The sequence below is a fragment of the Phocoena phocoena genome, chromosome 4 (genome assembly GCF_963924675.1).
Source record: "Phocoena phocoena chromosome 4, mPhoPho1.1, whole genome shotgun sequence".
Lineage (NCBI taxonomy): Eukaryota > Metazoa > Chordata > Mammalia > Artiodactyla > Phocoenidae > Phocoena > Phocoena phocoena.
In genome coordinates this window covers 24,965,166-24,990,985 of record NC_089222.1, presented here as the reverse complement: position 1 = coordinate 24,990,985, position 25,820 = coordinate 24,965,166, and the positions used below count along the sequence as shown (strand labels likewise).

The following is a 25,820-nucleotide window of genomic DNA, read 5'->3' as shown; positions in this document are numbered from 1 at the left end:
TGATTCCACACATACTCAAGGTCAGAATTCTGCAATTCCCCTTCCTCACTCATGACAGCCAGATGGCTTAGCATGGAAATTTAGAGCCTAGGGCATGAAAAATAACTTCTGAAAAGCAAAGAGCCAAGGTTTAATGAAGGGCTGAGGACGCCACCAGGGAATGCTGCCTGAAGCGAACTGTGCTCTAAATATGACTGTACTCGCTAGTCAGATTCATAGAGACGCAAAGTAGCATAGTGGTTACCAGGAGCTTGGGAGAGAGGGGAATGGGGAGTTATTGTTTAATGGATACAGACTTCACTATGTGATGAGGAGAAATTTTTGGAGAGGGATACTGGTGATGGTTGCATGTACTGCAAATGTAACGCCACTGAGCTGTACACGTAAAATTGTCATTTTTATGCTATGCATATTTTATCAAAATTTTTAAAAATTTTAATTAAAAACTATACTCACATTAAATCCTGAAAGGTCAATGGCAATGGCAGGTCCATCATCCCGGTCACCTTTAGGTGCAATTTGATCAAGCAGATGAAAATAGGCTCTTGAATCCTTTAAGGAAGGAAACAAAATAGAATTTTTCAAATGAATAAAATCATCATTGGATTTAGGGGGGAAAAGTACTCAAATTGAAGCAATTGTCCTCATCTCAAAGAATGGAATAATAACTTAGTAACCTTTACTTATTGCTTACAGGATCCTGAATGCACTATGCTGTTTCACCCTTGAGAGCTTCTAGCAACACTGTTTCCTAAACCTGGAAGGCCCTTCCTCACCTCTTTCATTTGTTTACACTCCTAAGGATCAGCATCAGTTAAGATTAGGGCCAAGTTTCCTTGACAAGTCTCTTCCAGTGGGGAGGGAAGTGTTTCAAGCTACTTTGGTTCAGAGACACACCTGAAGACCCCCTTTTGTCTACTGATTCCCTATGCCCTCTGATACTTTGGGTTCCTCTTAGCTGGTTACTGAGAAAGTGGAAGTAACTATTAAACTGGTCAAGCCCACAAGGGCCTCTAGTCTAGCAACAGATGTAATTCTCAGTCCAAATTAACAGACTGACATTCTCATTATAATCTAATCTATCCGTGGCATACAAAAAGGGAAACGATACTTTAATCTGCTAATGCTAGCATCTCTTTCCTCTCACAACAAGTTGTATTTCTTTTTAAAAGCCAATAAAACAGTTTTTTGGGGTTTTTTTAGTAAAAGATTTTATGATTATAAGTGGGGGATCCACCTCACACAGAGAAATGCAAAAATTTCATTTTCTACACTGTGCTTGTGAATTAAACTTCAATTCAAATTTAAGTCTGTGGGTGAAGTTCTTTTTTGTCTTTGTTTAAAAAATCACAGCCATAACACACACACACATACAAATTAAGTCTGAACTCCTTTTGTTCTTGACGTGCATCTACATCCTTTTTGTATGTCGCAAATTTGAACATTAAAATATGAACCTTAATGTCCTGGCTGAAGTTGCTGATGGTACGCCATCCTGCATTGGTCAGATGGTAGTTCACCCAACGCAGCAGTAATTCCTCTGGAGAAAGCTTCATCAACTCTTCTAGATCCTCACCTTCATTTAGCAATGCAATCAGGGCTAAGAGGAAAACAATGAAATATAAATTTTTCCCACAGTAAGTATATATCAATGAAAAGTAAATATTTTTGATGACCTTACCTTCATTTCTGGAAATCTCAATATCAGCAAAAAGACCAACTTTGATGATCTGCCAGAGAAGTCCCAAGACCAAGTGAGGTTTTCCTTCTTTGAGATCCTGTGCACCAATGTTGACCACTGTACAACCAATGGCTGAGGCAGAATTCAGGGCTAGGTTTAAATTTTCCTGAATCGCCACAAAGAAAAATACACGTGAGAAAGTACTTTCTAAACTCTTATCAACAAGTTGTGAAGGTAAGTAAGACACAATGGATGGTGAAACTTCCCATTTTTTTTAACATAAGTAGTACTTATATCACCTCTATATGCCAATGACTTTCAAAGCCGTATCTCCAGGCCACACTTCCTCCCAGCACCCACTCTAAGCTCTACACCTGTATACATATTTGGTTATGTCTACCTGGATGTTTCACAAGTATCTCAAACTCAACATGTCCATAATTGAAGCAATTTTCTGGCCATGCTTCCCTAGTCTTCCTCTAATCCTCTGTCAAAACTGGCTTTTCCTTTATTTCCTGTCTTGGTTGACAGGACCAACCTTCATTCTTGCTTCTTTCTTCCTAAGTCAGAAACCTGAGCAGAATCCTTGTTCTTCTTGCCTCTAACATCCTGTGACCAATTTCTGTCAATTCCACCTTCTAAATACCTCTGGAAACTGTCAGTACCTTTCTTCAAGTTTCTTAATTCCTTCCTAACACCCATGCTCAGACTTACTCTCTAAAACCCACCTTCCATAGTACCCTGCTGTTGGTAACCTTATTAAAATATGGACCTGATGGCATTCCCTAGCTTTAAAACCCTACAAATGTTCCCCTATCATTCCCACTATCTCCTCTCACTCACTCTGTTCCAGCTCTATAGGGCCTTTGAACTTGCTATTCCCTCTGCCTGGAACACACTTTCCTCAAATATCCACAATTCCTTTACACTGCTCAAATGCACCTAATGGCTTTCTCCAATTGTCCTACACAAAATAACAAGCATCACCACAGCCTTTGCTGGCACTCATTATTCTCTATTTTACTCTGTATCATTCTCCGACATGTTATATAGTTATATATTTATTTTTATATCACCCCCAATTAGAGTATGAGCTCTAATTATGATGAGAGAAAGAACTCCTACAACTCAACTACAATAAAACAACCTGATTAAAATATGGGCAGACGACATGAACAGACATTTCTCCAAAGAAGATATCAGATGAACAGTAAGCACGTGAAAAGCAGATCAACATGACTAATCATTAGGGAAACGTCAACCAAACCACAGTGAGGTACCACTTCACACCCATCAGGATGTCTATTATTAAAAACAAAACAAAATAAAATAACAAGTGTTGGAGAGGATGTAGATAAGTTGGAACCCTGTGCATTGCTAGTGGGAATATAAAATGCTGCAGTTTCTGTGGAAAACAGTATGGCTATTCTTCAAAAAATTAAACACAGAAGTACCATATGGTTTAGCAAATCCACTTCTGGATATTTACTCAAAGAAAAAAGCAAGCTAGGACTCAAAGAGATATTTGTATACCCATGTGTGTAGCAGCATTATTCACAAAAGCCAAAAGGTGGAAACAACCCAAGTGTCCAGCCACAGATAAACAGATAAGTAAAATACGGTATAGGCATACAATAGAATATTATTCAGCTTTAGAAAGGAAGGGAATTCTGCACAGGCTGCAACATGGATGAATCCTGAAGACATTATGCTAAGTGAAATAAGCTGGTCTTAAAAAAGAACTATTGTATGATTCCATTTATATGAGGTACCCAGAGTAGCCAAATTCACAGAGACAGAAAGTGGAATGGTGATAGCCAGGGGATGGGGGAGTGGACAATGGGGAGCTTTTTTTCTTTTAATTAATTAATTAATTTATTTATTTTTGGCTGCATTGGGTATTCGTTACTGCACGTGGGATTTCTTTAGTTGAGGCGAGCAGGGGCTACTCTTCTTTGCAGGGCATGGGTTTCTCATCGCAGTGGCCTCTCTTGTTGTGGAGCACGGACTCTAGGCACACAGGCTTCAGTAGTTGTGGCACATGGGCTCAGTAGTTGTGGCTCACGGGCTTCAGTAGTTGTGGCTCACAGGCTCCAGAGCGCAGGCTCAGTAGTTGTGGCACACGGGCTTAGTTGCTCCGCAGCATGTGGGATCTTCCCGGACCAGGGCTTGAACCCGTGTCCCCTGCGTTGGCGGGCGGATTCTTAACCACTGCTCCACCAGCGAAGCCCCAGGGAGCTATTATTTAATGGGTATAGAGTTTCAGTTTGGGAGGATGAGAAGAGTTTTGGAGAAGAATGGTATTGATGAATCCATAGCAATGTGAATGTATTTAATGCCACAGAACTGTACACTTAAAAATGGTTAAAGTGGTCCATTTTATGTTATGTGTATTTTACAACAATGGAAAAAAAAGGAAAAATGGCCCAGAGCCATCTTGAAGGTGCTCTCTATGGCCAAATCTGGGACAAGTTAAGCACCAGAATAATCAAGCACAGTAATGAATTAAGCCACGGAAAAAGTAGGGATTCCTGAGTCCTATCAGTGACAGAGAGAGAGAAGAGACGTCTCTGGGTTACAGAAGAATGCCAAATAATAAAAGACTAGGGCTTCCCTGGTGGCGCAGTGGTTGACAGTCCGCCTGCCGAGCCAGGGGACACAGGTTCGCGCCCCGGTCCGGAAGGATCCCACATGCCGCGGAGCGGCTGGGCCCGTGAGCCATGGCCGCTGAGCCTGCGCGTCCGGAGCCTGTGCTCCGCAACGGGAGAGGCCACAGCAGTGAGAGGCCTGCGTACCGCAAAACAAAAATAAAAAAATAAAAGACTAGTAAATGTGGAGGAAGTGCTGGAGTTGAAAAAAAAACATAATTTTGCAACCATCATGGTAAAGACCCTGTTAGGAAAGAATCATCAATCAAGGGAATCTAAAATCTAGGGGGAAATTCTGTTATGGAGCAGGATATCTGCATAGCCTTCAAGTGTTTCCTCATGGACTGCTTATTAGTTGCAAGGGAGAGAAAGAAAAGGAAACAGTAATTATACAGTGGAGAAACTGGGTAACATCTTAACCTGATGATAAAAACTAACATCAACTATAAGAGACATACAGATATCTTGTGCCTCTCAATATACAAATTTATAAACTTGATAACTATACTGTGGTAATATAAGAGAAAATCCTTGTTCTGAGTAAATATATGCTGAGGAATTCACTGGTAAAGAGTGATAAGGTATGTAACTTATCCTCAAGTGGTCCAGGAAAAAAGGTTGTGTACACACGCACACACGAGGGAGAGAGCACAAATATTAAAGTGCAATAAACCACTAACAACAGGTGAACCCAGGTAAAGGATGTATGAGTGTTTTTGTATAGTTTTTAGTTTTGCAACTTTCTCTACGTTTGAAATTATTTTCAAATAAACCTAAAAAAAGGGTAACTCAAAGTTTTTTTATCCAAACATGCCATTAATTTTAATCTAAAAGCTTAATTGAGGGCAATATTTATTTAATAATATTAATTAATTTTTGCTTTAGCTGTCATCTATCAATGCTATACCAGTGATCAGAAACACAAATGTACAAAAAAAGAGCCACCAAACAACAAAAAAACAGTTTGGGACAACACAAGGCAGCAAATTGGAAAAGACACTGAATTAGAAAAATTTACAGTTACCTTGGCTTTTAACTTTTTTTTTTTATTCCCTCCTCCTCAAATTTCTTCCCTAAATAACAAATGCATACTATGTACCGATGACATTTTTCCGATCAACTTTTCACCTTTTGGAAAGGCACGGTGGCCTGTTTGCTACTAGGCCTTATTTTTTTGGCCATTTAATGGTGATAAATAATCAATACAGTCAGACTTTTAAGTCACCAAAGATAAGAGGAGGTAACTTTAAGAGCTAGGGGATTTGTTGTTAACTGTGTTTGATTTGCTTTGGGGAAAATGTAGAGATTGTCTTTTCCTCTTTTATTTCTACAGTCCACGCTTGGGTGGGGCCCCTGCTCCCACAGTTTGTTTAAATTTTTATGTTTACTAGCCAGAAGTTACACAAAGGTTTACAAAGCACAGTGATTATTTCAATGGCTTCCTCTTACAGTATGCTGAAGCAATTTATCTTGCTGGGCTCCAAGTAAGTGGCTGTATCTCTTGGGGTTTAGTCAAGGGTAACTGAAGTAAGCATTTGGAATTAAATTATTTTTGTAGTGGTATTAAGCAATATTCATTTAAATGCAGTTCTCCCAAAAGAAGGCAGAACCAGAGAATCCTTCAATATATTTACAACCTAAATAAACATGATAATTGTGAAAATATTTTCAGTAAATTTCAAGTATTTTCTAGATATTCAGAAGATTTTTCCTACCTTCAGATATGTTTAATTACCTTAAATCAAATCAATATAACTTTCAAGAGATAGCCTCTGTCAATTTACGCTAGACCAGTAATATGTTTCTCTCTTCATTTCCAAGAGCATAAAGAATGTGTGCTCTGGTTGTGATTCCCCAGAATGCATTAGCTGGGGAAAGAACTGGACTGAAAATTTTTCCAGTAATAGTGTTAATCTTGCAATGACCCATTACATTGACAGCATGGTACTGTGGCCAGAAGAAATATGTAATTTCACCAAATTGACTGTAATAACTAGTGAGAACCAAAACCTTCCACTGCTTTTCTCAGCCTGGACAGTGACAAGGAAACCACACCTTAATGTGACCTTGCACTTATTCCTCTGTCTTCACTGGCATGACTTTATTCTTCCAGGAGAAGAAGGCAAAATATTTGATTGTTCATTGCAGCCACTACTTCCAAGACCTATCAGCTCCTCAGTGGAAAGCATCAATGGACAGTTAATACTCTAAAAGATTCTTTGACACCCTCACCTTGAAATCCTCCCCTTGCAATTTCCACCAGTTCTGACTGTTGCATCAGTTGCATCATCATCCTTACCCAGTCATTAGTCTCCTCTCTTCCCCTCTCCCACAGTGAAAGACCCACCTTAAACCACAATTCCAAATCATCAGTTCTAACCCCAGCTTGAAGACACTGCCACAGATTTGCAGGAGTTGTTTTCTCTTACTGCTGAAAGCAGTAAAACTCAGCTTTGTCTTAACAGGTTATGTTGGTGATATATGGAGAACCAGCTTTCGATGTTAATTTTATTCAAAAATGTTGGCTTTACAAGTATAGTAAATGACTTCTGAGTAATTGGCTAAAAATGGATTGAAAATAAGGAGCTAAAATGTGCTTCCTCAAATAAATGGTAGTTTCTAATTGGTAAATACATTATTGCCCTACTGGAAATGAGGGAATGGGATGACCATTATTGTCTAGAGCTGATTCTAAAGAACACGAAGTAACAGGAGAACCCCATACAGAGGTTGCTCTCCAAGTCCTAACATGGACAACTGCCCTGAGTGCTCAACCTTCCTTCCTGAAGACCTGTTTTGGGGGGGGATAGGCGAGAACAATGGGGAACCTTCAACAACGTAGACATAAGAGAGGTGTTGTTCCTCCTTGTGTTTCAGTGTCCTCATCTGTAAAATAGGATACCTTACCTTACAGAGATATTAACAAAACAATCAAGCAAACACGGCAGTTTATCTTGGATAAGCCATCCATTCTCTCCCATCTTTTTTGTGCATCAGTGAATTGTCTGTGTCTAAGATAGAGCCCACTTTACCAGGCAGAAAAATTTACACTGCTGTGTTAGATGGTTTCTCATGTCCCTTCTATTTTGATTAACTATCCAACTCTTTACTAACAGTCTCAAATAGGGATTGCAAGTTTTATTTCTTTTAATTCATACCACTTTGAAAATTTTCATTTCCAATAAAGCTTCAATTCCAGATGAGTCCACTTTTGTTAATGATTTTTTTTAGAGGGCTGTGCTAAACACTTATCGGGTAAGGACAAAGGCATTCTTTGTTATTCAGATTTCATCCTTATTTCACATACCATCGCTTTCACTGCATTTGTAACGTCCAAATGAGATTTATGTTTTCCCTACTTAAAGTGTAATTGAAATTAAGGTCATATATGTGTGTGTACATTTGTAAACATATGTAAGTGTAAAGTATATACATACACACCTTGTATATATGTGAGTATATCAATTGCAATGGATTTTTTACATTTATAAGGAACAGATTCAATCTCTTATACCTACTCTTGTGTTAGTTTCCTGACTTTTAGGTCCCTAAATCATTACCATCTGTTTGACTCTTACTCATATAATTATTTTTCTTTCAATAATGACAAACAATCAAAAGAATGCAGCTCAGCAACACATTGGGTAGAAGGAGAGATGACCAAGCATCCAAGATCATAAATGAGTCCTACTCTTAGCTACTTGATCTCTTTCCCTTGCTTTCATAGTTATTGTATGTCATTTTCATCCTTTTATATTTCTCTTCTTTCATACATCATGATACTTTACCAACCTATCATCATGAGGTGAAAAACTATATTATCACAATCTTTTACAAATGAATTAGGCTTCTTCGAGATAAAGTTTCATGGGAAACGGGTAGCTGTCTAGCAGATCTATTCCCAGAGCTCTAAAATTACTGAATAAACAAAACAGATTTAATAACCACAGTAACACTTTGCCCCTTCCCAGAGGGCTATCTTTTCTCATTCTACATCAGTACACTTTTTCAAGCATCTTAGAGACCTTGGCTATTATCCCTACTCATATTGGAAGAATGCTATCTCTAAAAATAGAAATATAAAAAACTTAGCCCCTCAGACCCATCCCATAGTTACAGAACATTTTTCTTCATTTTCTCCAATGCACTGCATATAAGTATTAAAAGTAAAACCGTACAATTAATTTATACAATAGTAAGAAATGTTGCATTTCAGATTAGGGCCATAAAAAATTGTGTGACACATGTATTCTAAAAATAAGATGTATATTTTCAACAATGATAGATATTAGAGGAAACATCCTGACACAAGATATGAAGGAGAATAAACTTCTGGCAATTGCAGTCAGAAAGGGGCTTTTTCAAGAATGGTAGTTTCTGCTAGGAATATGTAACATTACTGGAAAAAGGGGGTCAAGAAAGCCATGTTAGGGCTTCCCTGGTGGCGCAGTTGTTGAGAGTCCGCCTGCCGATGCGGGGGACACGGGTTCGTGCCCCAGTCCGGGAGGATCCCACGTGCCGCGGAGCGGCTGGGCCCGTGAGCCATGGACGCTGAGCCTGTGCGTCCAGAGCCTGTGCTCCGCAACGGGAGAGGCCACAACAGTGACAGGCCCACGTACCGCAAAATAAATTAAAAAAAAAAGAAAGAAAAAAAAGAAAGCCATGTTAGTCAACAGCCAATTCTGTACTACTCAAGAATAACGGGAAATGGGAGGACCCCTTGGATAGTCTGAGACTAACCACATATCACTACTCCAAGGTCATAGCTTCCTTATAGAAGAGCCTTAACAACCTTAGCAAAGTCAAGAATTATACCTGCCAATAGAAATAAAGGAAACAGCCAGGCAGTAACTCACTTTTAATAGCTACAGCTGTGACTAGCACATTAACTTAGTTGCTTATTACTATCACCACATGAGAGTGGCAGTATAGCTTGGTGATTAAAAGGATGGGCTCTGGAGCTAGACTACTGGGACCAGATCCTACGTCGGCCACTGTGCAACCTCTCAGTGCCTCGGTTTCCTCATCTGTAAAATCATAGCATCCACCTTACTTTAAGGCTGCTGGGAGAAGTCAAAGGGATAATTCATGTGGTGTGTTCAGAACAGTGACTGGTACCTAGTATGTACTTAGTAGATACTGATATTCCCCTATTTATCTAGAGATTTTGAGGGAAAAAGTGTGGTGACTATAAATTCCCGGACTTTAACAAGATCTGAATGGAGAAGCTGACTACAGAACAATCTAGTACAGAAAGAATAGCGAAAATTTTGTGAAATGTAAAACATGCGGTAAAACTATGGGGTATTCTTATCTCAATCAACCAACAAAAACACTGGCATCAAGCGAATATTCATCAATAAAAATAACTCAGTAACTACAATAGTTGAGTAACATAATCTGAACACTACTTTAAATTTCATCCAACGTACTTTGAATGTTAATTTCTTCATTAAAAAATGCAGCTGAATTTTTACTTAGTAAAAACCTAGTTTTTAATAGGAAACCAAAATTATGTTAAATCAAAGGATTTGCCTGGGCCTAAAGATCCATTAATAAGGGATCCATGATCCTTACAGTAACATGATTACTAGCAAAGGACAAATACTTACAGAAATAGTGAAAGGGGTGAGCTTCTTCTTATTAATGGCTCTTTCATCAATTGTATCTGGTTCAGATAAGTTGATCATTTTACTAAAGAGAAAATGGGAATAATTTAGTTTAAGACTCCCAGAAATGTTTTCAGTTTATTTTTGCAAGTAGACAATAAAGTTAAATTTTGAAAAGTAACCATCCATTTCTTTGAAATATTATACTATAATTCATGTCAGGGACTTAATTTTAAAAATCTAAGAAATATTCCCAAACCTAAAACATATTCATCATTCACTGCAATTGTAATCTTAGCATTTCCTTCTAACTGTTTTCAAACACTCTTGCATTTTCTTTATGTGAATCTTGCCTTTATTTCCTTTAATGATCATCAATATTCAGCAGCCTGAAATGTTGAACAAAAAAATCCTCAAGATGGCAAATTTCATACAGTGATATCAACAGCGTTAAAATTACTGTTGCTGCAGAAAGATGAAGAGCCAGAGACTTGGTCTGAAATTTCAGTAATTCAAACATTTTAAAAGAAACTAATATAAATTTTATCTCTGTATTTTAGAATACATTTTGTATTTTAAAACAAAGGTAATAAAATACCCATTCAATTCATAATAGGAATTTCCTCTGAAGCTCAGAGGAACAGATCAGACTTGTAGGTAGAATTCAAGGTATATTGTATACGTAATGTCCTAAAAACTAATATCCTGTACTCATGGATAGTTTTTTATTTTTAACTAAAAAACACAGAAAAAAGACTGTGGAAATGTGCCAGAATATCAATAATAGCTATTTATGGGTGTTAAGAATATTTGTGGTTTTCTTCTTTGAAAGTCTTCTGTTTTTTTATAAACTTAAAAAATAAGAGATATCTGCTTTGTTCAAAGAAGTATGCTGGGACTTTAGTACACACAACAAGGACAAAGACATGCCCTTAGAGAGTTTACAATCTAGTGAGCAGAAATAGATTGCAAAGAGCCATGGATATGACAAGATTGAATTAAAATGTTAATCTGATTTAAGCATAAATGAGATATATAGTTCTATTATATTTCCTCATGTTCCTGTCCCAGTCAATGATCAACAGTCCCACACTGAGAAGTGAAGAAAGAAACAATGGGGAATTCCCTGGCAGTCCAGTGGTTAGGACTCCACGCTTTCCCTGCCAGCAGGACCAGGTTCAATCCCTGGTCGGGGAACTAGGATCCTGCAAGCTGCGTGGCACGGCCAAAAAAAAAAAAGAAAAGAAAGAAACCCTGTGAACATTATTAAATGCATCAGAGGAGTAACTCAAAAGTTTCCTGGCATCGTTAAGGAAACATGAAAAAGATCCCAAATAAGAGATTGCATTTGAAAGAAAATGTTGGAAAATATATAGTACTTGATTTTCTATATAATATATATAAAATATAAAAATTTCAAGACTAATGTAGCTACTTGTTGACTAATTTCAGAAGACAATGGATTCACTGAATTGTAGTTTTCACTGAATGCTCTTCAGTGGACAGTAAGAACATAGCTCCCTGAACGCAATACTCAACTCACCAAAGAAGGATGCCATCGGCAAGTGATTTGAAAAGACTGCCGTCATTGGGATTCATAGGTATGAGATGCTTACAGTCAGCGTCATTCTCCAGGGCTTTGTTTATCCAGTTAACAAAAGCCACTTTTTCTTCCTCTGAAAACAGAAAATCTTAGTTGGCATACCTCATTTCACAAAATTAATTGCACCGCAAAAATGTAATTTTATATTTCTGTTCAAAAATAATAAATGCCAATTTTTAAAACCTTACTGAAACAATAAAGTGTTTAAGAGGATGTAGGTTTAAAGAAAAAGGGGAATTCATTCCACTTTTTTCATCTGATATATCAGGGAAGAGTAAGTCATATACCTTAAGTTAGCACAATAAATATTCGGTTTGATTCTAAAATCTTTCCAAATATATATTCCTTCTGAAAGCTAGTGGATCAGGAACCAAACACCAGCGGTCAGCTTACACACACACACACACACACACACACACACACACACACACACACACACACACACACTCATATATGCCGGGGGGGAAAATACAAGAAACAAATAACCACATCAATAAATTCCACCTGCCCCCCAAAACACTTTCATAGAGTTGTGATTTGGAACTTACAACAGAAATACTAGTTTTAATCAAGAGTTATTTGAATGCAAAGTGAGAGAACAGGGAGCCTTGTTACCCTGATGGGTGGGATGTAAATTGCAAACAGCCACTCTGGAGAAGTGTATGGTGTTTCCTAAAACATCTAAAAAACAGAGCTAGAGAGCATAGGGCACTTCCACTCATGGGCGTATATCTTGAGAAAAATAAAAATCAACAAGACACAGCCACCCCAAAGTTTAGGGCTGCTCTGTTCACAAGAACCTTGACTTCGGTACACCTTAAATATCCCAGGAAAGAGAAAAATGGATAAAGAAGTTGTGGTACTTATGTACAATGGAATATCACTCAGCCATGAAATCAATGCCATAAGGCCAGTAGCAGCATGAGTGGATTTAGGTATGATGATTCTAAGTGAAATAAGCCACACAGAAAAAGAAACTTATCATGAGATATCACTTATAGAGGGAATGTAAACATGGCTACACATGAACTGAATTACAAAACAGAACAGAGTGTCACATTTAGAAAACACACCTCCGCCTGCTTAAGGGGAAAGGTGAGGTGGTGTGATGCATAAAACCAGAGTTTGAAATTAGCACAGATACCGTTCCATAAATCAAATATGTAATAGACAAGACCTACTCCTTGCTCAATGAACTGGACTCAACACCCCCTATTCACTGCAGAGGAATATATCAGACTAGTAAGAATCTTAAAACCTATGTGTTGGTATGTCTCTGCAAGAGAATCAAGTGTGTGTAGAGCGGCATAAACACAGCAGTGAAAATCAGCTAAACCCCATTATAAAAATAAATTTAAAAAAAAAAGAGTTATTTGAATGAATAAAATAGCTCCATTTCTGTAGAATTTCTATTATAAGAAATGAAGACCCAACACAGCCAAAAATAAATTTATTTTAAAAATAATATAAAGTAAAAAAAAAAGAAAAGAAAAGAAAACTGACACATCGAGATACCAGTCCTACTCTCAGCCATCTTCATCCTCAACTTCTCAATCCATGGCTTCCAGCATAAAAACAGTGATCTTTAGGCAGAAAAAATTGTTGGGCTATGCAGTGGGGAAAATAGGAAGGAACTTAAAGGAAAAATGGTCTACTGCCTCATTATTATTATGTAAATATAAAAATGATTTAACAATATAAAACTTAAAGGAAAATAATTCCCATTTCCATCACAGGGTAGCTGGCCTTTCTCTTTATTGCCCCAATTCCTAGAACTAGGTAATTTTCCTAAGGGCATATTTGGTAGATACCCCCAAATTCAATCCAACACACACACACACACACACATACAATCAATAAAGACACAAACATTTACTTCTGTAGGTATCATTATCTGCCTTCTTATCTTCTTACCTCACTATACATACCTGCTTAGGGACTTAGAATCTAGGGATTTAAAGATCACTAAGATACTGTACCTCTCATCAAGGAATTTTTAGGGTAGTGATAAGATAAAACAGATACACGAAGAAATGCAACTAAAGGGAAATGAACATACCACAGAGTGATATAAGTAATGTTTCAGGGAATTTAAGGAAAGAATCATTTCTCATTAGGTTGATCAAGAAAAGGCTTTATGGAGAAGGTACTATTTGAAAGATAGATATTTAATAGGTGTAGATGGTCAGGGAAAGGAAATGTGTTCCAGGTTTGGAACCAGGAATGAGATACCACTTCCCAACTACTGGATGGCTGTAATAAACAAAATAGACAATAACAAGTGTCGACGAGAATGTGGAGGAATTGGAACTTTCATACCTTGCTCGTGGGAATGTAAATGTGTGGCCACTTTGGAAAACAGTTTGACAGTTCTTTAAAATGTAAAACACAGAGTTGCCAAAAGACCACTCCTAGGTATATACCTAAGAGAATTCAAAGCATATGTCCACACAAAAAAATGTGTACACTAATGTTCATACAGAATTATTCATAATAACCAAAAAGTGGAAACAACCCAAAAATCTATCAGCTGATGAAAGGATAAACAAAACACGATATTAGCCATAGAACAGAAATTATTCAGCAATAAAAAAGAATGAAGTACGATACATGCCACAACATGAATGATACTTGAAAATATTATGTCAGGGAAGAAGCCCGTCAAGTGAAAGGCCACCACTGTATAATTTCATTTACATGAAATTTCCAGAATAGGCAAATCTATACAAATAAAAAGTAGATTAATGGTTGCCAGAGCCTGGGGGGAGGGGGAAATGGGGAGTGGCTGCTAATGAGCATGGGGTTTCTCTATGGAGTAATGAATGTGTTCTAAAATTACAGGGTGCTAATGACTGTACAACTCTGAATATATTAAAAACTACTGAACTATACTTTCAAAGGATGAATTTATGGTATCTCAATCATATCTCAAATAAAGCTGTTCTTTTTTTTTTTTTTTTTGGCGGTTCTCGGGTCTCTCACTGCTGTGGTCTCTCCCGTTGCGGAGCACAGGCTCCGGACGCACAGGCTCGGTGGCCATGACTCACGGGCCCACCCACTCTGCGGCATGTGGGATCTTCCAGGGCTGGGGCACAAACCCGCGTCCCCTGCATCGTCAGGCGGACTCCCAACCACTGCGCCACCAGGGAAGCCCAAGCTGTTCTTTTTTTAAAAGCCGTTAAATGTTCTGTATCTGGTTCTAAATAATGGTTACATGGGTGTATTCATAGGTTAAAAAAATCCTCCCATTATACTTAAGAATAGGGCACTGTATGCACTTTACTCTGTGCATCTTGTACCTCAATAAACAGGCTAAAAAAATAATCTACGGTGATAGACATCAGAAAGTGGACAGTTACTGTTAGAGGCAAGAGGGAGGCACGATAGAAATGTTGTGTTTCGATCTGGTTGGCAGTTGCATGAATGCAGCTACATGATGTATACACATGTGAAAACTCATTGAGCTGTACATGTAAGATCACAGTACTTTGCTAAATGCATATGATACCTTAATAAAAAGTTTTTTTTTTAAATGGAGAAGCCATTTCATTAGAATGGATAGGCAGAAATAGAGTTAAGGAGTAAGTACCTTTCAAGAAATAGAGTTATAGACCACTGCCTTCCCCGCTACACTTCCCCGGTGGGAGAAAGTTAGGACAATATATACAATGCGTAGAAGTGTGAGTATACTGTTAGAGGAAAATCCATTTAGAAAGGAAGAGAACCAAGAGGATAATTAACAAATTCAGATCTCAAAGGAAGAAAGAGGGGGGAAAGTTAAAGTGAGTTTTTTATCAAAAATTTTGAAAGCGTAGTTCTAATTATGTTAACATGAACAAAAGGAACTTGGCCAAAGGTTTTGAGGCATCTTGATCCTGAGGAGCAAGCTTAGCATGGGGCAAGCCATCTCCTCTTAGGAGTTAATGTGACTCTGGATTTCCCACTGGGCAACAATCCAGCGATCCTATCAGATCAAGCAAATCAGGTGCTGTGCTCTACCAGTCATTTGGTTGCTTGATAAAAGATGAATCAGGAATCTCAGTTCCCCAAAATGGAAAGTCCTTGCAATAAACCTCTCCACCGTCCCTAAAATAGGTCTAAAGTAAACTCATCTCACGGGTCAGGATGAAAAATCCATTCCAAGGTCATGATTAAACACATTCAGTGCTGAAATATAAATAACTTCTACTTTGCTGTTTCTAATTCTGTTATCCACTGTTCCTGACACATAGTAAAAACTCATTTATTATTACTTATCATAAATTCTAGGATTTTTCATTCTGACACCTCTGAAATTACGATACATTTCAAATCTGATGGCACTTTATAATTTAGTCTCATTTTCCCTCAAGGACACATAAAACAATGGTGCGAATTACAGTAAACGACATCTTAGATTTGATGACATACAGGACTTGTTGAATGAACCAATGACTGAAAGATTGAATTTGGAGCAGGTGGTCGGTTACCTGAATAAGAATGCTGTGTGCCCTCACTGGAAATGGATGAAGTTCCTCCAATAGCAGTAATCCCTTCTCTCTTGTTAATTATTTTTCTGAATGTTTTGCTGATATCTTTGCTTTTCAACTCTTGCATTAGCTGCAATGGGAGAGAAGTAAAATTGACTCTTGATTAAATAACCATTAAAATCCGCACAACATAAAGGATAGTTATTTATTCGGAATGACATCAAAATAAATACTAATCAGTTGTTCTTGCACTTATTGCTTGTGTAGACAGATAACTCTCATGTCATTTTATAACAACACAAAATGGACAAATGTTTCCACCCCAACCTATAATTAAACTCAAAGTGTACACACTGAAATTGTTAGCCTAGACTTGCCATGGTCTTTTGTACTAAAAACTAAAGAATATCTAGCTACATGATGAAAATTTTTAAATGCCTTAACAAAGATATTATCCCATCTGAACAGCTCAAACGTATACATGTTAAAGTCAAGAAGTCAGCTTTTGTTGGAAATTACACAGGCGTAGAGAGAAACGCCCTCTGTCAGGCCCTCTGTCACTGGCTACCCTAGAGCCTGGATAAACTGAATTCAATCAGTTCTCCATGCAGCAGACAAAGTGAGTTTTAAAAAATGCAAATCTGATCATGTCAATTCATACTCTATTCCACTGGCTTCCTACTGCTCTTAGGATAAAAACAAAAATCCTACAAGACCCTGATGACCTGACTCACTTCTCTAGCCGCATTCCTAACCCTTAGCATCTCAGCTCCAGCCACACTGATGTTTTTTTCAAGTGCTTGAGAGCATTCACCACCCCTAAAGGCACAGAGGCTCTACACACGCTGTTACCTCTGCCTGCCTTGCACAGTACTCATTTCCCCCACCTGCCCCTTTTATCTGTTCCTTCAGATCGCAACTCAGTCTTCACAGCTTCAGGGACAGTCTTCCATTTCCCTGAATCTCTGAGTTCCCTAACCTCCCCACCAAGTTCACTTCCTCCTACTACAAACTTTCAAGGGACCTGTCCTGCTCTGTCACAGCATTTATCACAGTTATCTTTTATCCATCTGTGTGATTCCATCTTCCCCTCCACCTGTAAACTCCATGCAAGCTGGAGCTACATCTCTTTTTGTTCATCACATTACTCACAGTGCCTGAGTTCCTGGCAAGAAAGGAGCTCAGATATTTGCCAGATGAATAAAGAATGCAAAAGCAGACAATTTCTATTTCATAAATATTTATTCAATTATATTAGTGAATAAATTAGTTCATTAATTTTCATATGAAAACACAGTCATGGTGGTGTTTATGGAAGGTAGTGACAGCTCTTCCTCAACCACCAGCTGGCAATGGCAACTCAGTCATCTCTCTCAGCCTGAGAGGTTTGAAATACCCGATACACAATATTCAGCTCTATTTTTCTTTTATTGGTGGAGTCATATATTATTTTGCATCTTCTTCAGTTCCCTGAGTCTCAAGGTAGTTTAATAATGAAACCACAGTTGGCATCAAAATTCACCCGGTGGCTTTACCAAAACTGAAGATATAACCAATCACAAGGAAACAACCGGTTTCTAGGAGGTATATCTTCCATACCTTAGCTATTTCAGTTACAAAAAAAATATTCCACTTCTCAAGACCAAGTATAAGATACGAAAATATTCTGCATACAGAGATAGTCAATAAGCATTTAAATTCAACTGTAGTTTTAGTAGGGCATGAAAGATTATTATCTAAACCTGACTTCAATTCCAACAATTTGAGAATAATTTTTTCCTTTGTTTTATGAATTATCTGTGGAAATTATTGTTGTTATTGTTATCATCATCATCACTTTAAAGCAGTGCATTATCTGGTCTCTGAAGCCAGATTTAACCAAAGAGAGCAATGACATTACTGAAATTCTGCTTGAAGCAAAACAACCAGTAGCCAGGAGAGCATTTAGATTACTTACTGACACAAACTCTTCGAAGCTGATTTTCCCATCTTTGTTGTTGTCAGCAACTGCTAGAATTTTCTCCACAATTTCGCGAACCTTGTAGCCAGGCAGAGGAAGGCTTGCTTCCTTAAACAGGTCCTGGAGTTCATAGTCACTGACATACCCACTGTTGTCAATATCTAAAAAGATAAATTATGAGCTATCAAATATCACTTGTACCCTGTTGGAGATCTGCACTCAGAAGGCTGTTTGGGGACTTCCCTGGTGGTCCAGTGGTTAAGAATCCGCCTTCCAGTGCAGGGGACGCGGGTTCGATCCCTGCTTGGGGAACTAAGATCCCACATGCCACAGGATAACTAAGCCCGCGTGCTGCAACCACTGAGCCCACGCACTCTGGAGCCCACGCACCACAACTAGAGAGAAGCCTGAATGCTGCAATGAAGAGCCTGCGTGCTGCAACTAAGACCCAACGTAGCCAAATAAATAAATATTAAAAGAAAAAAGGCTGTTTGGGAGACTCACAGGCAGGCAGAACATTTCAGGTTTGTTTCACAAGTGGCAGTAATCTTTTCTCCTACACCTGAATTGTACAAGGTATACTATATACTTTACCAAAAAAATTCATATTTAATGAACTTTACCCCCATAGATTTAGGGCTACCATATGTATTTTAAGTGTATAATAAGGACATTGTGCTGACAGAAGAAAAACTCAGGTTTAGCACATGACTAAGTTTCAAAGAATTAAGCATGGGGAGGTCTCAGATATCTAGAAGAAATATAGCAGCATTGGTCATAGGGGAACACCCACCCAGACTTTGACTTCTTTATGTAATTTACGAAATGGAAATCTGGTCCCACATTCCATATAAAATATGTGCATCATGTAAAATACACATAAGGCACTTCTGGTCTACATTTCACTTGGTGACAGTTCTGTTTCACTTGTCAATAATTCACTGCTTCTTCATTAGGTATTTATGATACCATTATGTAGGCCAAATAATGCTTGATGTCACTTTGAGATTAAGTGTTCAAGAAATAATTTCACACCTACATTTGGACTTTTGGAAATAGGTTTCCAGGTGTTTTCACATCATCACTGAGATACCCTTCCCTGGGTTTTCCCTAGAGACTGGATATCAATTCTTGACACAGAACAAAGGCAACACAAAACACTTCTGGCCAGAGCTGGCAACATGGCTTTGGATTGTTTGGTTAGTTGCCTGGATCCACCTTGTATAGGCTCTCTTTACTCATCTGGTAGTAGTTGCTTTGTTTCCTATATTTCTCTTTCCTCTCAGTATAAGAGCTATTAACACTAAAACTGAATGAATTACAAGACAGAAACTTTTCTTTTAAACTCTCATACACAAGTTTTAGAATTAATACTGTTCAGAATGATGAAAAATTTCTAAACTAGAATCTACCAAGAACCAAAATAGTGCTATAATCTCAAAAGGAAGCTATATTGCTTGAAATTGCAATAATTCTTTCTTTGAATTTAGAGTAAAATCTCATTATTTAGTACATCACCAGTTCAGAATTGTTTCCTATAATTCTGAAATAGACAAATAGACTAGGCAGACTTACTGCCTAACAGCACTGTGGTGGGGAGTATTTAAAAATAAACAAGATCAAGAAAAAGTTACTTACATGCTATCCGTCATGCTAAACTATCATTAAGAGTTAGGGCTCTGAAGATGGACAGATCTGTGTGCTTAAATCTCAGCTCCATCCCTACAACCTCTGTGTTTTGGGTGTGACATGACAAGAAATAATAAATACCACTTAATGAGCACATATTCTGTGCCAAGTGATTTGCTAAGAATTTGACTTATCTAATGAAATCCTTACAACTTTGAGGTAGTTAATAATATTATTTTAATTTTAAAGATGAGGAAATCAAGCCTTAGGGTAAATAGCCATAAAATCACAGTTTAAAAAGAGACAAGACTTTCTTACAACTCAACAACAAGCAACCTGATTTAAAAATGGGCAAAAGACTTGAATAGACATTTCTCCAAAGAAGACATACAAATAGCCAGTAAGTACATGAAAAGATATTCAACATCACTAATCATCAGGGAAATGCAAATCAAAGCCACAATGAGGTATTTTATACTCACGAGGATAGCTGTTATAAAAACAAACAAACAAACAAAAACAGAAAGTAATAATCATTGGCATGGATTTGAAGAAATTGGAACCCTTGAGCATTGCTGGTAGGAGTTAAAACGGTGCAGCCACTGTTGGAAACCATTTGGTAGTTCCTCAAAAAAATTAAACAGAATTAAATTATCCAGCAATTTCACTTCTGAGTATATACCAAAAATAACTGAAGAGAGAGACTTGAACAGATATTTGTACACCCATGTTCATAGTAACATTACTCACAATAGCCAAAAGGGTAGAAACAACTCAGAAGCTCACCAACAGATGAGTGGATAAACAAAATGTAATAGGGACATACAGTGGAATGCTATTCCATCTTAAAAAGGAAATTCTGACACATGCTACAACACAGATGAACCCTGAAGACATTATGCTAAGTGAAATAAGCCAGTTACAGAAAAACAAATATTATATGATTCCACTTGTATGAGCTACCTAGAGTAGCCAAATTCACAGAGACCAAAGTAGAATGGTGGTAACCCCGGGGGGCAGGCATGTGGGGGAGGTGGATTGTTGAGGAGTTAGTTTTTAATAGTTTTTAATGAGTATAGTTTCAGTTTGGGAAGATGAAAAAGTTCTAGAAATAGATGGTGGTGAAAGTTGTATAACAATGTGAATCTACTTAATGCCAACAAACTGTACACTTGAAAATGGTTAAAACGGTAAATTTTATGTTATGTATATTTTACCACAATTGGGAAAAAAAAAGACAAATATTTTAACCTCTCACTTCTCCCTAGAGACCCAAAAATATCCCATCTAGCAAGGTTGGATGGGCATGTCCCTCTGCCTCTGAGAAAAGTTGTTTGGTACAAATTAGCAGGGGATTACTGAGTTCATGAGTAAAAATTTATCTTATACACAAAGTAAGGAAGTATAAATTCTGCTAGTGTTAGCACTTCCCTCACACAGAGCAAATTATCTTGCTGTCAGAACTGTTCCATCAATGAATTATTTATTCAAAATATCATTAAATAAATATTGCAAGATTATATGTCCATGAGATATAAAGATTAAAGTTGGTGTGTGAAATAGAACTAAATCATTCATTTTACTAAGACCGAGGTAGCACTTTTATTCAAGCTGCCAAACTGTACCTGTAAAATAATGAAAAATACCAAACTAGGAGATACATTTTTATTACTTCCTCTGTTTCAATGCTTGAAATGAGCAGAACATTTCAATAATTGCCCAATTTTTGTCTTGGAAAGACACTGTGCACTGCATACAATACTCCATAAAATTTATTTTTAACAATAACTTTTTAGAAATCATGCAATGCTCTACTGCCTGCAAAATAACGAGCCTAAGGTGGCCACCGTGTGGACTGTATTCTGAAGGTCTGAGTTACTCTGGAAACAGCTGTGCAGGGAGAAGTGGAAAGGCCCAGAGATTTGTAGAATTCACTTTATCTCATAGCAACAGTTTGTAAGTCACGAGCTTCCTGAGAACTTTACTCATTTTTTTTTTCAGAGAGAGCTTTATTTTTTAAAACTTAAATCTTTCTTTCTTTATCTTGATCTCTGAAACTTCTGCACTGCATTTCACCTACATTAATTTTAGTCATTATTCAGTAGGTTTGTGAGAAATCTAGGCACAAGACCAACTGTGATCATTCCATCCTCCCTGGTCTACCCTCTGACTCTGCTTTCCAGAGTGCTCTAATGCACCAGCAAAGGAGCCCATTGAGGCAGGGGCAAGGTTGAGGGTGTTACCATCTCAATCTCTATTCACTACACTCACCTTTCCCTAGGTTCACCTTTCACTTGCACACATGTACAGACTAGAGCAAAAGATGGTATTCATACTCTCATGGGTTTCCTAAAAGCAAAATGCAGAAGAATCGTGATCTGACAGAGGACGGGGGAATTTTTTGGAAGAAAAAGACAAAGCTGTCAAAATGATGTCGTAAAGACAAAACACTGAATGGCTTTAAAAGTGAAAGAAGAAATATAAGAGGTGTGGCCTTTAAAAGCAACACTAAGCGTTTTAAATTATGCATGAGGGAGAAGGAAAATAAGACATATGGCCTTTAAAAATTATATCAAGGGCTTCCCTGGTGGCACAGTGGTTAAGAATCCGCCTGCCAATGCAGGGGACACGGGTTCGAGCCCTGGTCTGGGAAGATCCCACATGCCGCAGAGCAGCTTAGCCCGTGCACCACAACTACTGATCCTGCGCTCTAGAGCTCGTGAGCCACAACTACTGAGCCCGCATGCTACAACTACTGAAGCTCGCGTGCCTAGAGCCCGTGCTCTGCAACAAGAGAAGCCACGGCAATGAGAAGCCTGCGCACTGCAACGAAGAGTAGCCCCCGCTCGCCACAACTAGAGAAAGCCTGCACGTAGCAACAAAGACCCAATGCAGCCAAAAAGAAAAAAATTAAATAAATAAATTTTTTAAAAGATTTTTTAAAAATAAAATAAAAACTATATCAAGATTTTAAAATATTCTGCATGAAGGCAAAATGTGTTATTGTTCGTGACAAACACATGGAGGCCAGAGTTCAGCTTACAGACAAGGAAGTGTTTCTATATTTTCTCTGTAATGAGAAGATCGTGTTAAGCATATTCAGTTACACTGTCATTCATTAACCTGGTGTATTCTCTGCAAAGAAATGATCAAAGAATTCAAAGTCCAATTCTCCTAGAAATTCAAGCCAGTCTTAGTCTATCTTTCAGAAAGAAAGAAAGAATCCAGTGAAACCCAGATGGGAAAAAAAAAAAAAGGAATAAATCTGGGGGTTAAGGGGTGGTGGTGGAAGCAATAGAAGGTATTGTTCCATTCCTGGAAGGCTGGTATCAAGCAGAATAGTAACTGTGTATTTAGTTTTTCTCAAGCATACCTATTTTATTAAATGCTTCTTGTAGCTCTTCCAGCTCCTCCCGAGAAATGGTGGTGGTGCTGTTCTCCATCTCTGAGTAGGAAAGACTACCTTCAGGTCTTTATATCTAGGAAAAGCAATGTTAGAAAAAGAACGTTAGCCCTCTGGAAACATTTACGTAAGCAGTAACAGAGGACACAGGCAGTAAAATATCTAGAAGAAATCACCTGACAAGAAACAACTAGGAATAGATCCCCTGATAATACTCTTTCCCAGCACAGGTGAGCCAGACAATAACTGAGATTCAGTAAAGGAAAGAAACACCGGTTTTCCACACTCTGTGCTTATCCAGGGCATAGGCATTTCTCAATGATTTGTATAATTTTCATTTACATTTGACCCACTGTTTCAGTAAAAGAAGCATTTCAAGTTGAGGAAAGTATAGCATTTAAAAATATAAAGGGTGTGGTTGGAAAGTAAAATTTTAGGACATGAATAATGTCCACAAAAAGAATAAAGTTAGAGCTGGATCATCTTGGATGAAGCTTGTGGCTCTAATGTTTAAGTTTACAGCATTCAACCATTGCCACCTCCTTTCCCTTTCCCTGTGCTAGGTCTTTCCCAGATCTGCAGGGCCCTTCTTACTCTGAGCAGGTGAGACAAACTAAAACAAACAAACGGACAAAAATGATGTAAAACTGGTTTGTAAGAAAAGCAAGCATGTGATATTCATTATAGAAAATAATTGGTAGCAAAGGCCCAAATCAGAAATTTTAAATTAGCCACAATCCTACTATCCAGAAATATCAACTAGTACATTTTGTTATCTACATCTTTCTGGTTTGCTTTTCAAATGCACCTGTACCTTTACTGTGGAGTGAAAATCTGAGTATATTATAATTTTTTGTACTACTACATTGTATGTATCAACATAATATTTAATGGCTACATAGTACTATGTCATAACTTATTTGGTAAATCCCTTGTTTCATGGTATTTGCATTGCTTCCAATTTTGCATTATAAACAAATGCTACAATGAACATCCTTACAGATAAAGCTCTACACAGATCCATGTTTATTGCTGTAGATAAATATTTCAAGATGGAATTACTTACTTTTTTTTTTTCTTTTGGCGCTGCCACATGGCTTACAGGGATCTTAGTTCCCTGACCAGGGATTGAACTCGGGCTGAGACAGTAAAAGTGCCGAGTCCTAGCCACTGGACCACCAGGGAATTCCCAAGAATTACTTCCATTTTTAACGCTTCTAATATATAGCAGAACAACTCATTTTTAAAATGACTTCATGGTTTGACTATTCAATGCAAAGTTATAGATGAATACAAATCATGTATTCCTCTTAAACACATCTAATTACATTAAAGTTATACATATTTCAGAAAGTGAGTGAAAATGAGCGTTTTATAAGATAATAAGAACTGAAGCTAAGCAGGAAATTCTCTTTTTTTACACACATATTTATATAAGAGGTTCAACATCATCCCTGAACATTCCTAATTTGGGGGTTAAGCACATAATTTTTTAAATTATTATTATTTTTTTATTATTATTTCTGGGTGCATTGGGTCTTCGTTGCTGCTCGAGGGCTTTCTCTAGTTGCGGCGAGTGGGGGCTACTCTTTGTTGTGGTGCGCAGGCTTCTCATTGCGTTGGCTTCTCTTGTTGCAGAGCATGGGCTCTAGGTGCATGGGCTTCAGTAGTTGTGGCTTGCGGGCATATTTGCTCCGCAGCATGTGAGATCTTCCCAGACCAGGAATTGAACCCGTGTCCCCTGCATTGGCAGGTGGATTCTTAACCACTGAGCCACCAGGGAAGTCCCAGCACATAATTTTTTTTTCTTTTTTTTTTTTGCGGTACGCGGGCCTCTCACTGTTGTGGCCTCTCCCGTTGCGGAGCACAGGCTCCGGACGCGCAGGCTCAGCGGCCATGGCTCACGGGCCCAGCCGCTCCGCGGCATGTGGGCTCTTCCCGGACTGGGGTACGAACCCGTGTCCCCTACATCGGCAGGCAGACTCCCAACCACTGCGCCACCAGGGAAGCCCTGCTCATTTTTTAATTAGGTTGTTTTGGGTTTAAATGGAATTCTTACTTCCTGGATGCAATTTCTTACATGTCAGCATTAAATACATGTCCACATTTTTATTGAATTCTCACTGTTACAATGTTTTACTGTATTTAATACTATTTACAGGCATACTCATTTTGTGTTGAAAGAGATGACAAAATCCTTTTAGGATTTTTAAGGATAACCCCCAGTCTGCAAAATGCTAATTCTGTCATGGCTGGCTTTGACTCTCTGTGGTTTTGGATATCCTGCATATCCTTTCCCATATTCAAAATGGTTTCTATCCCTTGTCTCAAAGTTTTAAAAATAGTGCTCCAATTTTAGCATTCGCACTCCACAGAAAGGCTGCAAATTAACAGTCCTTGTGTTGACCTTGCATTTGAAATGATAAATATACCTGGAGTTCTATTCTTTGCTCAAGCCTGTTCAAATGTATGTCACTTGTTAATTACATAAAATATTTTTATTCTCCCACAATCAGATAAAACCAGCACATAAACGTAGTGAAAAAACAATTTACCTAAATGATATTATTTCATAAGGAGAAATAAGTTTATAGCATTATACAAGTCCTTTAGTATTTAAATGAGAAAAATACAGAACAATCTTTAAGATATATTCTTAAAAGAAGAAAGCAAGATGCAGACGAATAAGTATGGTTGGCGGAAGGGGAGCTGTATCAGCTGTGTATTTATAAAAGCATTTCCAGAAGGATACAGAGAAAGGTAACAGTGATTGCCTCTCCAGGGAAAATTGGGGAATGGAGGCACAATGATAAAGGGG

At 37.9% G+C, this 25,820-nt stretch overlaps 1 protein-coding gene across 1 annotated transcript in view; it reads right to left on the bottom strand.

Annotated features, from left to right (window-relative positions):
- PLS1 (plastin 1) overlaps positions 1 to 25,820 on the bottom strand; it is a 76,201-nt gene that overhangs the window by 26,189 nt on the left and 24,192 nt on the right. The window contains exons 2-9 of the mRNA XM_065877041.1: positions 22,973 to 23,078; positions 17,968 to 18,131; positions 16,011 to 16,140; positions 11,482 to 11,614; positions 9,942 to 10,023; positions 1,682 to 1,847; positions 1,458 to 1,600; positions 457 to 552 (exon numbers count right to left, since the gene is read on the bottom strand). Of these exons, the coding sequence (XP_065733113.1) occupies positions 457 to 552; positions 1,458 to 1,600; positions 1,682 to 1,847; positions 9,942 to 10,023; positions 11,482 to 11,614; positions 16,011 to 16,140; positions 17,968 to 18,131; positions 22,973 to 23,042 (984 nt within the window). The 5' untranslated portion in view covers positions 23,043 to 23,078. The remainder of the gene's footprint in view (positions 1 to 456; positions 553 to 1,457; positions 1,601 to 1,681; positions 1,848 to 9,941; positions 10,024 to 11,481; positions 11,615 to 16,010; positions 16,141 to 17,967; positions 18,132 to 22,972; positions 23,079 to 25,820) is intronic.